The 15,328-nt window shown below is 42.3% G+C and overlaps 1 protein-coding gene across 2 annotated transcripts in view; it reads left to right on the plus strand.

Moving 5' to 3' along the window:
- The window catches only part of fam135b (family with sequence similarity 135 member B), a 392,129-nt gene that overhangs the window by 266,827 nt on the left and 109,974 nt on the right, over window positions 1-15,328 (plus strand). For both annotated transcript variants that reach the window (XM_072259585.1, XM_072259586.1), the window contains 2 exons: window positions 13,128-13,301; window positions 14,013-14,139. In XM_072259585.1, the coding sequence (XP_072115686.1) occupies window positions 13,128-13,301; window positions 14,013-14,139 (301 nt within the window). The remainder of the gene's footprint in view (window positions 1-13,127; window positions 13,302-14,012; window positions 14,140-15,328) is intronic.

The raw sequence follows: 15,328 nt of genomic DNA on the forward strand, positions 1-15,328 counted from the left end.
TGTGGAAGACACTAGCAGAAAACCAGAACTATGAGAGAGGCATAGTGTTGACACGAGTGTCATTGCTATTAGTAAGGAGGAGATGATTAGGAAGCTGAAAAGCATGACTGTAGCTAATTCACCTGGACCAGATAGACTATACTCCAGGCTTCTGAAAGAGGTAGCTGAAGAGATTGTGGAGACATTAATAATGATCTTTCAAGAATCACTAGATTCTTGAATGGATCCGGAGAACTGGAAAATTGCAAATGTCACTCCATTATCCAAGAAGGGAGAGAGGCAGAGGAAAGGAAATTATAAGCTAGTTAGCCTGACTTCAGGTTGAAAAGAGGTTGGAGTGTATTATTAAGCATAAAGTTTCGAGGTACTTGGAGGCACATGATAAAATGAGCTAAAGTCAGCATGGTTTTCTAAGGGAGAATTCTTGACTGACAAACTTGTTGGAATCCTTTGAGGAAATTACAGGCAGGATAGAGTTAGTGGATGTTTTTGATTTGGATTTTCAGAAGGCCTTTGACTAGGTGCCACTCCTAAGGCTGCCTGACAAGATAAGAGCCCACGGCATTGCAGCAAAAATACTGACATGGATAGAGGATTGGCTGACTGGCAGGAGGCAAAGTGTGGGAATAAAGGGTGCTTTTTCAGGCTGACTGCCTGTGACTAGTGGTATTGCAAAGGGATTAGTGTCGGGACTGCTTCTTTTCACGTGTTTGTCAATTGATGGCTTTGTGGCCAAGTTTGCAGAAGATACGAAGGTAAGTGGAAAGGCAGGTAGTATTGAGGAAGCAGGCTGCCAATTTGGGAGAATGGGCAAAGCAATGGCCTATGGAACGTAATATAGGGAAGTGCATGATCATGAACTTTGACACAAGGAATAAAGGCATAAACTGTTTTCTAAATGGGGGGAAAAATGAGGTGCAGAGAAACTTGGGAGTTCAGTCGATGGTAAGGAAGGCAAATGCGATGTTAGCATTTATTTTGAGAGAACTAGAATACAAAAACAAGGGTATAGTGCTGAGGCCCTTTATCTGAGAAAAGATGTGCTGGCTTTGGGGACTGGTCAGAGGAGATTCATGAGAGTGATCCCAGGAATGAAAGGGTTAGCATTTGTTGTCTCTGGGCTTGAGTTTAAAAGAATGAGAGGGGATCTCATTACAACCTATTGAATATTGAAAGGCCTAGATAAAATGGATGTGGAGAGGGATTTTTTTTATATAATGGGAGAGTCTAGGACCAGATGGCTCAGTCTCAGAATTGAGGGGTGTTTACTTAGAACAGAGATGAAGAAAAGTTTCTTTAGCAGGAGGATGGTGAATCTGTGGAATTTATTGGCACCGACAGTTATGCAGGCCAAGTCACTGGATATATTTAAGGCAGGGGTTAATGACTTACTTGATTAATCAGGGTGTCAAAGGTTATGGAGAAAAGGCAGGAGAATGGGATTCAGTGGCTTAATAAATCAACCATGATGGAATGGTGGAGCAGATTTGATAGGCCAAGTGAGCTAATTCTGCTCCTTTGTATTATCGTCTTAAAGTCTCAATTACTAGACTTGCATGAAAAAGAATTGTTTTGTTGCTTACAAGTGCTTTGAATGGCTGCTTATGCAATAGTAGCTCACAACATGAACCACTTTTAAATGAATGAAAATTACAGAAGGCACTTCTGCAGACAGTTGACCATACACGAGATGCAAACATTGCGGGTGGCCGTTTGAGGAGTAGTATTCATGTCAGGGAAGGCACATTAAGGAAAAGTTGCAAGCATATAGAGAGATGGTTGGCCGTCATTTTAAACAATGGCTGCTGGGTTCGTCTACAATAAAATTTCTCATTCACTGGGCCATCTCAGAATATTATGTTTCTATCAATTAACCGCATACTTCTTAAAGTTCCAGTTGATTAAAGTCTAGCATATCTAATCATTCCTCATTAAACAATGCACCTATTAGTGTGGTTAATGTTCCCTAAACTGCTTCAACACATTAACATCATTCCGAAAATATAAAAGCAATACTCTTCACAACATTTCATATATGATGTTATCAATGCATGCTCTAAATGAAGCATAACCTTCCTACTTCCGTGTTCATTTCCCCCAGCTATATGAAATAACATTCTGTTAACTTTTCTAATTACACTGGACAACAAATTTTTTTGAAAGTATTGTACCTCAGATTCTGTTTTTGTTTGTGGTGGAACATTTGAAGCTGAACACAAATTGCATATCATGTGGGAATATAAGGAAACAAGAAATTGACTTCTATTAAATATAATACTTTTAATTGCATAATGGTGCTGATGCTTTAGAATAGTTCAACTAAGCTAAAAAAGGTTCTGTTGATGATTTTCATTTGTACTCAGTGTCTGAGGCTTCTCACTTAAGTGTCCAACAATAACCAGGCAGCATTTATGGATTCCAGATGCCCTGATATCATTTCTCCATGACTGCAACGTCCTGGTGAAACCTTCACCATGCTCATCACTGACAGTGTGAAGACTTGAAGGGAAGCAGTCTAGATGGGAATGCAGAGAATTAATCTGTAGTGACGTGTTGCACTTCGTGGTTTTAAAGGATGCTTGAAGGATGTGTTGTTAGTTACACATAGCTTGGTACTCTATAGTTGCAAAAAAATTTTCAACAGCATCTTTGAATGCCTTCTGTGCAATTTTCTCTGGACCCACTAGAAGTTCTCCAAATTACCTGTCATTGGTGATTTTTTAAGACCACCTAAACTGCCTTTCTTAATCTTAGCATCAGTTATTCTGACTTGAATTATGAACTAAAATATCAAATACAGGAGATTTCAAAAAAATGGTGTGTGATAGGAAAACTTCATGGTGATTTTCATGATCAGCAACCCAAAATCCATGACACACCCAAAAGTATTCATGAAGCAAAATCTTTGTTATCCAGTGTTATTTTCCAGATCAGCAAACTAGTTTTATTGCAAATCAGATACCAGAATGTACATATTCCTTTGCATTTTGGTGCTGTGCAATCTCTCATCATTTAGACACTTTTTTTGTTAATTTACCTGTCAAAATTGCCAGCTGGTGGTGTAGTGGTCTTTGAGGTGAATGGTCCTGGGTTTGAATCGATCTGGCAACTAGGTTGAGTGCCGAGCTAGCATCTCAGCCTCATAAGAAACAGACAAATGCTGAAGAAAAGGCAAGGTTACTTACCTGATGCACCACAAGGCTCAGAGAGGAACAAGAACAGCCTGTCAAAATAGAGTTTCACATTTTCCAACATTATACTACGCTGGCCAGAACTTTAACCACTGACTTATGCTATCCATATCCCTTTCTAGACTGTTTATGTCCTCTTCACAACTTACTTTCCTACCTAAACAACACACACAAAATACTGGAGGTACTCAGGGCAGGCAGCATCGATGGAAATGAATAAACAGTCGATGTTTCCGGTGGAGATCCTTTTTTAGGCCAAAACGTCGACTGTTTATTCATTTCCATCGATGCTGTCTGACCTGAGTTCCTCCAGCATTTTGTGTGTGTTGAATTTGTATCTCCAGCACCTGCAGAATTTGCCATGTGTATGTTGTACTTTCCTACCTATCTTTATGTCATCAACAGCTTTAGCTATCATAACTTCAGTGCTATTTTGTTGCCATCATATAAATTATAAAAAGTTGAGGATCCGCCACCGCACTGCAAAGAAAGACGATTCACTTTGTTGACCGCTTGAACAGCTTGAGAATAATGGTGCAGAATTGCTTACCAAGGTGACATTTACAGGGGATCTCATTGCTGTTCAGCAACCCAAAGGCAGAATCCATTACTTGGTAATTTAGTCTATAAAATTAAACTCTGCTTTCCAGTCTTTTTTTTTCATTGAACTTCATAAAAGTGATGGTACTGCAGATCTCCCTTAGGATGATATAAAGATTGAATGCATTTTGAAGATGCATTCTGCCATCAGCAGAAAGTATTTGTTTCAGAAAGACAGATATAGAACTTGCTTTGCTATACCTTAGTGAAAATGAAAAGATTTTTGCATTTTTTATACAAAGTAAGTTCAAAGTAAATGTCTTATCAAAGTACATATATGTCACCAGATATAACCCTGAGATTCATTTTCTTGCAGGCATACACAATAAATCCATAATAGAGTAATCAGCATAATAGAATCAATGAAAGTCTGCACTAATTTGGACATTCAACCAGTGTGCAAAAGGAACAAACTGTGTAATTACAAAAAGAAAAAAAATAATACTAATAAAAAAGCAATAGCTATGGAGAACATGAGATAAAGAGTCCTTAAAAGTGATATTTTTTAAGGCCTTCCTACCTACATCTGTGACACTTCACATGCTTTTGACCTTTTCAATTAATCCAAGTTCCCTGGCTCTGATTATCTTATTTTCACTATGGATGTCCAGTCCCTATACACCTCCATCCCCCACCAGAAGAGCTCTTGATGTCTTCCGTTTCTTTCTGGACACAGGACCCAACCAGTTCCCCTCTATTACCACTCTCCTCCGTCTGGTGGAACTGGTCCTCACTCTCAATAATTTCTTCTTCAGCTCCTCCCACTTCCTTCAAAAGAAGGGTGTAGCCATGGGTGATCACATGGGTCCAAGCTATGCCAGCATTTTTGTCAGCTACATGGAATAGTCTGTGTTTCAATCTTACACTGGTATCACTCTCCAAACTTTTGCTACGCTTCATTGACGACTGCATTGGTGCTGCGTCCTGCACCCATGCAGAGCTCGTTGACTTCGTTAACTTTGCCTCCAACTTCCACCCCGCCCTCAAGTTTACCTGACCAATTACAACACCTCTCTTTTCTTTCTTATCTCTCTGTCTCCATCTCTGGAAACAGCTTATCCACTGACTCTCACAGCTACCTGGATTATACCTCTTCCCATCCTGTCACTTACAAAAATGCCATCCCCTTCTCTCAGTTCCTCCATCTCCGCTGTACCTACTCTCAGGATGAGGCTTCATTCCAGAACTAATGAGGTGTCTTCCCCCTTCAAAGAAAGGGCTTCCATTCCTCCACCATCAATGCTGCCCTCAACTGCATCTCTTCCATTTTCTGCATGTCTGCTCTCACCCCCTCCTCCCGCAACCCCACCAGAGATAGGGTTTCTCTTGCCCTCACCTACCACCCCATCAGCCTCCACATCCCAGCACACGATTCTTCTTAACTTCCGCCATCTCTGGTGGAATCCCAACACCAAGCACATCTTTCCTTCCCCCCAGTTCTATGCTTTCTGCTGTGATCGCTCCCTATGAGATCCCCTTGTCCATTCATCCTCCGCCCCCACCCCCCTCAAATCTCTACCTGGTACTTATCCTTGCAAGTGGAACATGTGCTACACTTGCCCCTACACCTCTCAAACTATCGGTAATGCCCCCCCCCCCCCACCATTCCTCATTCTCGTTATCCTTAGGTTGTGGGAACATTTCAATGATGAAATGAAGTAGAGTGAAGTTATCCCCTTTGGTTCAAGAGCCTGATGGTTGAGGGGTAATAACTATTCTTGAACCTGGTGGTGTGAGTACTGACGCTCCTGTACCACCTTCCTGATGGCAGCAGCAAGAAGGGAGCATGATCTGGGTGGTGGGGGTCCCTGATGATGGATGCTGTTTACTGTGACAACGTTTTGTGTAGATGTGCTCAATGGTAGGTAGGGCTTTACCACTAATGAACTGGGCCATATCCACTACTTTTTGTTGGATTTTCCGTTCAAGGGTGTTGTTGTTTTTATACTGGGCTGTCATACAGCCAATCAATATACTCTCCACTGCACATCAATAGAAGTTTGTTGAAGTTTTAGATGTCATGCTGAATCTTAGCAAACTCCTAAGGAAGTAGAGGTGTTACTGTGCTTTCTTTGTAATTGCACTTGCGTGCTGGGCCCAGGATAGATCCTCCAAAGTATTAACAGTGAGGAATTTAAAGTTACTGACCTTCTCACCTCTGATCCTCGGAGAACTGGCTCATGGAAATTTTAGTCCTCAGTTCTAAGTTTTTAAGAACACTGTTCTTGCATCATTGTCGTTTCTGCGTGAGTTAATTGTTACTTATTGTCTGATCTAGCAGCTCCCCGCTCTTAGCCTGGCAGCTGTGACATTGGCAGTTTCACCTTAAAGGGACTGGGCACATTTGTAGCAACTGGAGAGTACTACAGTAATGTTCCTGAAAGAACAAAAGCTGTAATTATCAGACAGTGCTAGGAAATGCTTCCGGGGGGAGGGGGTTGGTGGGAGCTGGTGGTCAGAAGGACCCAGGCAAGCTGGTACAGTGGCATGTATGTACAAAGTACTATGAGGGTCCTTCAAAGCTGCAGTCAGGTCCCATATACAGTATCCTGACCAACACACTACAGCAAATTCCTAATGCATATAAATGATATGGCATATAAAGTTGATCCTTGTAAAACAGAAAAACGTTGGAGATACTGAGTTGGTCATTTTATTCCTTGCAGTAGATTCCTGAAAGTAGTTATAGATTTTGAGTGTTGCTTATGAACACTGGTACTTTAGGGAAGCTTGCATTAAGGACAAATGCCTGTGCCTACTCTGCCTTCTGTGGGCAGAAGGAGAAATCAGTGAATTCTCCTGCCCTTGTGAATGGTGCTTAGGTGATCTCCCCACTTCACTAGTGAACAGCAATCAGTGAGATGTGTTAGGAATCAGCAGCAGCAGTTTGGAATCATCCTGAGGCTTGGAAGGTGGAAGTAACTATGATCTTGATTAAAGCAATACAGACATCTTTGATGGTAGCAGAAAAGTACAGACCTCAGTGAGCACAGAGAAATATTAAAAACAAGAGAAAATCTGCAGATGCTAGAAATCAAAATAATACACACAAAATGCTGGAGGAATGCAGTGGGCCAGAATGCATCTATGGGAAACAGTGAACAGGTGATGTTGACCCAGTGAAGGGTCTTGGCCTGAAACATCGACTGTTTACTGTTTTCCATAGATGCTGCCTGACCTGCTGAGTTCCTCCAGCATTTTCTGTGTATTACAGAGAAATATTGTTTGAAATTTGCCCAGTTTGCAGAAGAGATGATTGGTAAAAGCTGGGTCATCTCTGATCTAATAAGAACCATGGTTTTCTCATGTGGGTGTGGTTTCTGCAGCTGCATGTTGAACACTGCACTATCACTGGCATCTTTTGATGGAGTTATATTCTAAAAAATGCACATTATCATCTTCATTATGTGTCATGTTATATGACGTGGGCAATCATGGTCTTCCAGCTGTTCTTAATCTGAAAAGTAACAACGGATCGTTGACCATGGAGAAAAGCCACCCCCCTTCACAATGCCATCACCTACAGTCTCCTCCCCTCCATGACATGATTGTTCTTGGCAAATTTTGCTGCAGAAGTGGTTTGCTATTGCCTTCTTCTGGGCAGTGTCATTACAAGACTGGGTGACTCCAACCATTATCAATACTCTTCAGAGATTATCTGCCTGGCGTCAGCAGTCACATGACCAGGACTTGCAATATGTACCAGCTGCTCATATAACCATCCACCACAGCTCCCAAGGCTTCATGTGACCCTCGTTGGGGGTCATCATTGTGCTACAGCTTGCCCAATGGTGACCTGCAGGCTAGCAGAGAGAAGGAGTGACCTACACCTCCTTTGGTAAAGACATATCTCTTATCACCCAAAAAACATATTTGGGCAGATCAAAATCCTAGTGGAAAATAGGGGCCAAACTTGCTGGCCGATGCTAGAAGTTCTAGAATTTTTTTAAAGACGTTTTCAATTGCACAATATTCTTTTTCAAAGTCGTGTAAATATGCCATCAAGTTGATGATAATTCAGAAGGGTCATATGGACCATATGCAGGCAGAGGAGAGTTAGTTTAATTCAGCATCATGCTTGGCACAGACATTATGGGCTTAAGGGCCTGTTTCAGTGCTGTACTGTTCTAAGGTCACAATGTGGTTGGCACTAGTTTAGTAGATTCATAAAGGACTAACTTCTGCATTGATTCACATTTTTTAAATTTAGTTATAAAAAGGGGAAAAACCATAATGTGGCATTTAAACGCTTATACATTTCATGAACGCACAAACCTCGATGCTACTTGAGAGGCGCTGCGGGCAAAGTTCCAGACCACAGCGCAGGAAGTTCACCACACAGCCAGAGATGAGATTTCCTCCCGGCATCACAAACGAGCTTCTGAAATGTGTGATGATAAATAGATCATTGGCACAGATACCCCCCCACACACACACACCCACACTTACAAAATAGTAATAATTTGTATTTAGATTGGCTCATAAATTGAACTGAGCAGTTATGACTGTGATTGATTGTCACCAAATGTCCCCTGTTACAGCACATGATTGACATTGAAGTGAATCAAATTCACTGGGTGCAGCATTTTCACATTAGAAATCTTGTCAGTGTAACTGGAGTTGAGTATGCATTGTGACTGGTTTATCAATAGATGTCACGACCATATGTAAAATATCTTTTATTTTACATACAGAACACTGATTTTACAAGGAGCCCATTTGCAGTTCCATCCCGATTTTTTTAGTCACTATGATAGCAATATTAGATTGGCAAAATGTTGAGCCTGAATGAACTAATATGCTTTACCAGGTGTAACTGAGAGTTACTGTTCTGACAACACAGGAATTATTTCATTAAAGGGAATTATAAAGGTTGCAGGACGTAAAGCTTTCACTTTGTATTGCATTTCTATGAAGCTGACACAGTTTCTGTGCTTTCTTCCTCAAGGGTGAGAGAGAGGCTAAGTTGAGGTGTTTGCAATTTGACAATGTTCACCTTTTGGACGTTATCTCAACTGAACTGTGATAACAGTATCAAAGCAAAGAATTGCACCAGCATTCGCAAAGTAGTGAAGATTCATCATGTTAACTCCAACTTCAAATCAACCTAGTGCATTTGCTTCTCTATATAATTCCACACCCTCAACCCTTCATTGTAACCCAAGGGTTTCAAACAGAAAGAAAAGACTTGGATTTATAGAACACATTTTGCCACCTCTTTTCATCACAGTTAATAACATTTAATGAAATACATCTGACATTGTTATAATGTAGGAAATGACTAAATAAGTTGTCTTAAATGTTGTTGATTGAGGGTTAAACATTGATTAGAGCATTGGAAGGAACAACTTTTACCCTTGATGTTTTCCATGAATCTTTTGCATTCATCTCAGAGGGCAGACAGGACTTGTATCATATCCAAGTGAGCACACCCTCAGTACAGCAGTCAGATGGTAACCAAGGTTTTTTTCTGTGGTATGGTACTCAGAACAGTATTTTGACCCTGAAAAAGTAAGGCCTGAAGCATGGCTGGCAATAAATCCAAATCTATGACATAACCAAAGATCTTTTGGTTTATCTTGCCTTCTTCCCGTGGACTTTCAAGATTGCTCTGAGGTGGAGTTCCCCAAGATTCACCCCAAGTGCTAAGGCCATTCTGCTTTTTCAGCAATATCTAGTCTGAAACATTTGAAGTGTGCATGTAGAAAAGCAAATTCTAAAACAGAGAAGTGCATGAACTAGACGGCAAGCACAAAATAATCTGCAGTTGCTGGGGTCAAAGCAACACTCACAACACACTGGAGGAACTCAGCAGGTCGGGCAGCATCCGTGGAAATGATCGGTTGACGTTTCGGGCCGGAACCCTTCGTCGGGACTGTAGAGGGAAGAGGCAGAGGCCCTATAAAGAAGGTGGGGGGAGGGTGGGAAGGAGAAGGCTGGTAGGTTCCAGGTGAAAAACCAGTAAGGGGAAAGATAAAGGGGTGGGAGAGGGGAAGCAGGGAGGTGATAGGCAGGAAAGGTGAAGAAGGAATAGGGGAAAACACAATGGGTAGTAGAAGGAGGCGGAACCAAGAGGGAGGAGATATGCAGCTTAGGGGAGGGGCAGAGTGAGATAGGGATAGGGGAAGGGAGGGGGAGGGAATTACTGGAAGTTGGAGAATTCTATGTTAATACCAAGAGGCTGGAGACTACCTAGATGTTATATGAGGTGTTGCTCCTCCAACCTTTTATAGGTAAAAGCTTTTATAGGTATGTAAAAAGGAAAAGACTGGTAAAGACAAATGTAGGTCCCCTACAGACAGAAACAGGTGAATTGATTATGGGGAGCAAGGACATGGCAGACCAATTGAATAATTACTTTGGTTCTGTCTTCACTAAGGAGGACATAAATAATCTTCCAGAAATAGTAGGGGACAGAGGGTCCAGTGAGATGGAGGAACTGAGCGAAATACTTGTTAGTAGGGAAGTGGTGTTAGGTAAATTAAAGGGATTGAAGGCAGATAAATCCCCAGGGCCAGATGGTCTGCATCCTAGAGTGCTTAAGGAAGTAGCCCAAGAAATAGTGGATGCATTAGTGATAATTTTTCAAAACTTGTTAGATTCTGGACTAGTTCCTGAGGATTGGAGGGTGGCTAATGTAACCCCACTTTTTAAAAAAGGAGGGAGATTGAAACCGGGGAATTATAGACCAGTTAGCCTAACGTCGGTGGTGGGGAAACTGCTGGAGTCAGTTATCAAAGATGTGATAACAGCACATTTGGAAAGCGGTGAAATGATCAGACAAAGTCAGCATGGATTTGTGAAAGGAAAATCATGTCTGACGAATCTCATTGAATTTTTTGAGGATGTAACTAGTAGAGTGGATAGGGGAGAACCAGTGGATGTGGTATATTTGGATTTTCAGAAGGCTTTTGACAAGGTCCCACACAGGAGATTAGTGTGCAAACTTAAAGCACACGGTATTGGGGGTAAGGTATTGATGTGGATGGAGAATTGGTTAGCAGACAGGAAGCAAAGAGTGGGGATAAACGGGACCTTTTCAGAATGGCAAGCGGTGACTAGTGGGGTACTGCAAGGCTCAATGCTGGGACCCCAGTTGTTTACAATATATATTAATGACTTAGATGAGGGAATTAAATGCAGCATCTCCAAGTTTGCGGATGACACGAAGCTGGGTGGCAGTGTTAGCTGTGAGGAGGATGCTAAGAGGATGCAGAGTGACTTGGATAGGTTGGGTGAGTGGGCAAATTCATGGCAGATGCAATTTAATGTGGATAAATGTGAAGTTATCCACTTTGGTGGCAAAAATAGGAAAACAGATTATTATCTGAATGGTGGCCGATTAGGAAAAGGGGAGGTGCAACGAGACCTGGGTGTCGTTATACACCAGTCATTGAAAGTGGGCATGCAGGTACAGCAGGCGGTGAAAAAGGCGAATGGTATGCTGGCATTTATAGCGAGAGGATTCGAGTACAGGAGCAGGGAGGTACTACTGCAGTTGTACAAGGCCTTGGTGAGACCACACCGGGAGTATTGTGTGCAGTTTTGGTCCCCTAATCTGAGGAAAGACATCCTTGCCATAGAGGGAGTACAGAGAAGGTTCACCAGATTGATTCCTGGGATGGCAGGACTTTCATATGAAGAAAGACTGGATGAACTGGGCTTGTACTCGTTGGAATTTAGAAGATTGAGGGGGGATCTGATTGAAACGTATAAGATCCTAAAGGGTTTGGACAGGCTAGATGCAAGAAGATTGTTCCCGATGTTGGGGAAGTCCAGAACAAGGGGTCACAGTTTGAGGATAAAGGGGAAGCCTTTTAGGACCGAGATTAGGAAAAACTTCTTCACTCAGAGAGTGGTGAATCTGTGGAATTCTCTGCCACAGGAAGCAGTTGAGACCAGTACATTGGCTATATTTAAGAGGGAGTTAGATATGGCCCTTGTGGCTACGGAGATCAGGGGGTATGGAGGGAAGGCTGGGGCAGGGTTCTGAGTTGGATGATCAGCCATGATCATAATAAATGGTGGTGCAGGCTCGAAGGGCCGAGCGGCCTACTCCTGCACCTATTTTCTATGTTTCTATGTTTCTATGTTAACCTGGGTTTAGCCTCATCATGGCAGTAGAGGAGGCCATGTATGGACATATCTGAATGGGAGTGGGAGGTACTCCCCTCTCCACCCCTCTCCGCCTTCCGCAGGGATCGGTCCCTCCACGACTCCCTGGTCCACACGTCCCTCCCCAAGGATCTCCCATCTGGCACTTATCCCTGTAAGCGCAAGTGCTACACCTGTCCCTACACCTCCTCTCTTGCCACCATTCAGGGCCCCAAACAGTACTTCCAAGTGAGGCAACACCTCACTTGTGAGTCTGTTGGGGTCATCTGTTGCATCCGGTGCTCCCGGTGCGGCCTCCTCTACATCGGTGAAACCCGACGCAGATTGGGGGACTGCTTCATCGAGCACCTCCGCTCCGTCCGCCAAAACAGACAGGATCTCCCAGTAGCCACCCACTTCAACTCTGCTTCCCATTCCCATTCAGATATGTCCATACATGGCCTCCTCTACTGCCATGATGAGGCTAAACCCAGGTTGGAGGAGCAACACCTCATATACCACCTAGGTAGTCTCGAGCCCCTTGGTATGAACATAGAATTCTCCAACTTCCGGTAATTCCCTCCCCCTCCCTTCCTCTATCCCTATGTCACTCTGCCCCCTCCCCCAGCTGCCTACCTCCTCCCTCTTGGTTCCGGCTCCTTCTACTACCCATTGTGTTTTCTCGTATTTTTTCTTCACCTTTCCTGCCTACCACCTCCCTGCTTCCCCTCCCCCACCCCTTTATCTATCCCCTTACTGGTTTTTCACCTGGAACCTACCAGCCTTCTCCTTCCCGCCCTTCCCCCACCTTCTTTATAGGGCCTCTACCCCTTCGCTCTACAGTCCTGACGAAGGGTTCCGGCCCGAAACGTCGCACGATCTTTTCCATGGATGCTGCCTGACCTGCTGAGTTCCTCTGGCATGTTGTGAGTGTTGCTTTGAACTAGAAGGCAGCTTGCTTCTGGCTCTGTGCCAAGCAAAGAGTTAGATAAATGTAAGCTCAGTGGATCCTGAAACACAGTCAAACAAATTCTGAATTGTTTTGTTCTTTGTACTAATACCTAGAAATTTATTTCTGAATGGTTTAGATAATTGACTTATTTATTGAATAAATAGGGCATTTGGAGTGAATACAGAAGTTGAGAGATTTTTCAAATAATTCTTGTCATTTCTTAATGTTAGCAATCTTAGTAAACACTGTCTCCAGGTTGCATTTGTAATCTATCTTCTGTTTGCTTCCAGATTAAGTGATGTTGCAGGAATCCCTTTGATCAGTAGCCGAAGACTGAGTCTTCACTTCCATCCGAGGAGGGGACTACACCATCATGTACCCGTCATGTTTGACTATTTCCACCTATCGGTCATATCCGTTACTGTGCATGCGTCACTTGTTGCCTTGCACCAACCTTTGATAAGGTACAGTGGTGATCTTCATTGCAAAAATTCATCTTTACTTTGTACATACATTAATAAAGATGTTTTTCCAGAAAAGTAATTCTAAGGCCACCTGATGCTGCAGTGATCCACTCCAAAATCACATCCTTTTAGATACTTCTGCTCTGAAAAGTTCTTCAATACATTGATATGCTGAGGAGTGGCAGAAAATAAATTCACACTGACCTATATTTTGATCATGAGATGCTTAATTCACCTAAACATGAGATGGAGGTGTAATACTTATGTAGGTGTTTCAACTTCGTTGCTATCAACTTCAGCTTAGCTCTGCCTTGTGATAAATTTGGAAGAAATTATTGAGAAAGGTCATGAGAAGCATTCATCTGTTGGGTAAAGGTTCATAAAGTACTTTTTTAAGACACAAATGAAGTTTAGTATGAGCCGGCATGCTAATTCACACATCTTTCTTCCCAATACACTGCTGCTGATGTCCAAACTCAAACTGAAGTTTTACCAAACGTCTACCTGAAGTTTAAAAAGAGCTTCAGTTTGAAGCAATATATGAAGTGAGACGGGAAGAAACTATTGAAGAAAAGACTATTTCCAGCCCTTAAAACCCTCATTGAAGTACCATAAAATGTCATCTCCTCCACTGTTCAGCATTGCCCAAGAATGGGATGGTCTATATTACTACTTCATTGTTATTGAGACTTTTTTTAAATATTTCTTTAGTTTCCCTCGCCTAGGTAAAGGCTCATGGCTTAGTAAAGGTGGTCAAGAGACAGAACCAGATATATCAAATCTAACTCTTGAAAACCTGGTGCTTGGACCCAGCTATTACAAGCAGCTTACAGTTGAGGTAAGAGAGTCTAAAATTTATTACTTTCCAAATAATATCTTCCAGGAATTCAGAGTGCTCTGTTGGACTTGTGTATAATTTTATGAGTCTTTTCAGCATCAAACAAAAGTGAAAAAAAAAGACAAGGCCAATGAGGGGAGAGAAGCATTGATTAGTAGCGATAAACAAAAGTTGCTGGCGAAACTAGCAGCAAGTGAGCTAAGAACAGCCTTTCAAGTGGGCTGCAAAAGATTTGGATCAGTCAAGTGAGTGACAAAAAAAGGATGTTAAATAACTGGCCAAAAGGTGCCTTAAGAAGGGGAAATATGAAGTTATTTTCTGACCAGGAAGAAAAGGGAAGCAGATTTTTTTGTAAGTTTGAAATATGCTACCTGAGAATTGCATTGAGCACTGTTTCCAGTGGCAGGCAGCTGTTGAGTGTTTCTGTTTGAAGATCTTGTCACCAAGATAGATGCAGAACTTTCCATTTTTCAACTGGGTGCTGGCAATACAGAAATAAAGGCAGTGAGGAATAGATGGTGGATCAGGAAGCATCTATAATATTGGAGGTAGACTCAATCAAAGCATTGGGATTAATTTGTAGGGCTATTGGGGGAAGGGAAGTGTGAAGGTGTTTAAGTGACATGACCTAAGTTGCTTTTGCATGGAGCTGGTAGAGGAGCAAAGGCTGATTGTTCTCCTTGCACACTCTTTCAATATGTAATGACTGTTGTTTTCCCAACTTCCATCCTTTCAGCCTTCTCAATTTTCAATATCTTCTCCCTTCCAAGCCCTCCTGATCTCTGCACCTCTCTCAAACCTAGTGCCTGTAGCCTTACCCAATACTCCTGCTCTACTACCACCCTACAGTAGGTCCTGATGATCTCCTAGGTTCCCCCAGCCCTCCTGGTCACCAAGTTTCCTCTGTCCTTACTGATCTCCTGATTTCACCAGCCATCTTGATCTCTAGGTTCAGTTACTTTACCTGGTTCCTTTTCAACTTGCCTTGCCCTTCCGGGCATCACACCTAACTTCACTAAAGAGCAGATATAGAAATTGTATTGGTTGCCTGATCGGTGCTTTGGTTGCAATACTGAAGGAGCAGCTCAACCTCTTGTATCATATAGTTACCTTTAAAATTAGTGCATGAAATGGAGGATTGAAGAGCAAAAATATTCTAAAATAGCCTTTCCTTCCAAATGATTAAAGC

The sequence above is a fragment of the Mobula birostris genome, chromosome 1 (genome assembly GCF_030028105.1).
Source record: "Mobula birostris isolate sMobBir1 chromosome 1, sMobBir1.hap1, whole genome shotgun sequence".
Taxonomy (NCBI): Eukaryota; Metazoa; Chordata; class Chondrichthyes; order Myliobatiformes; family Myliobatidae; genus Mobula; species Mobula birostris.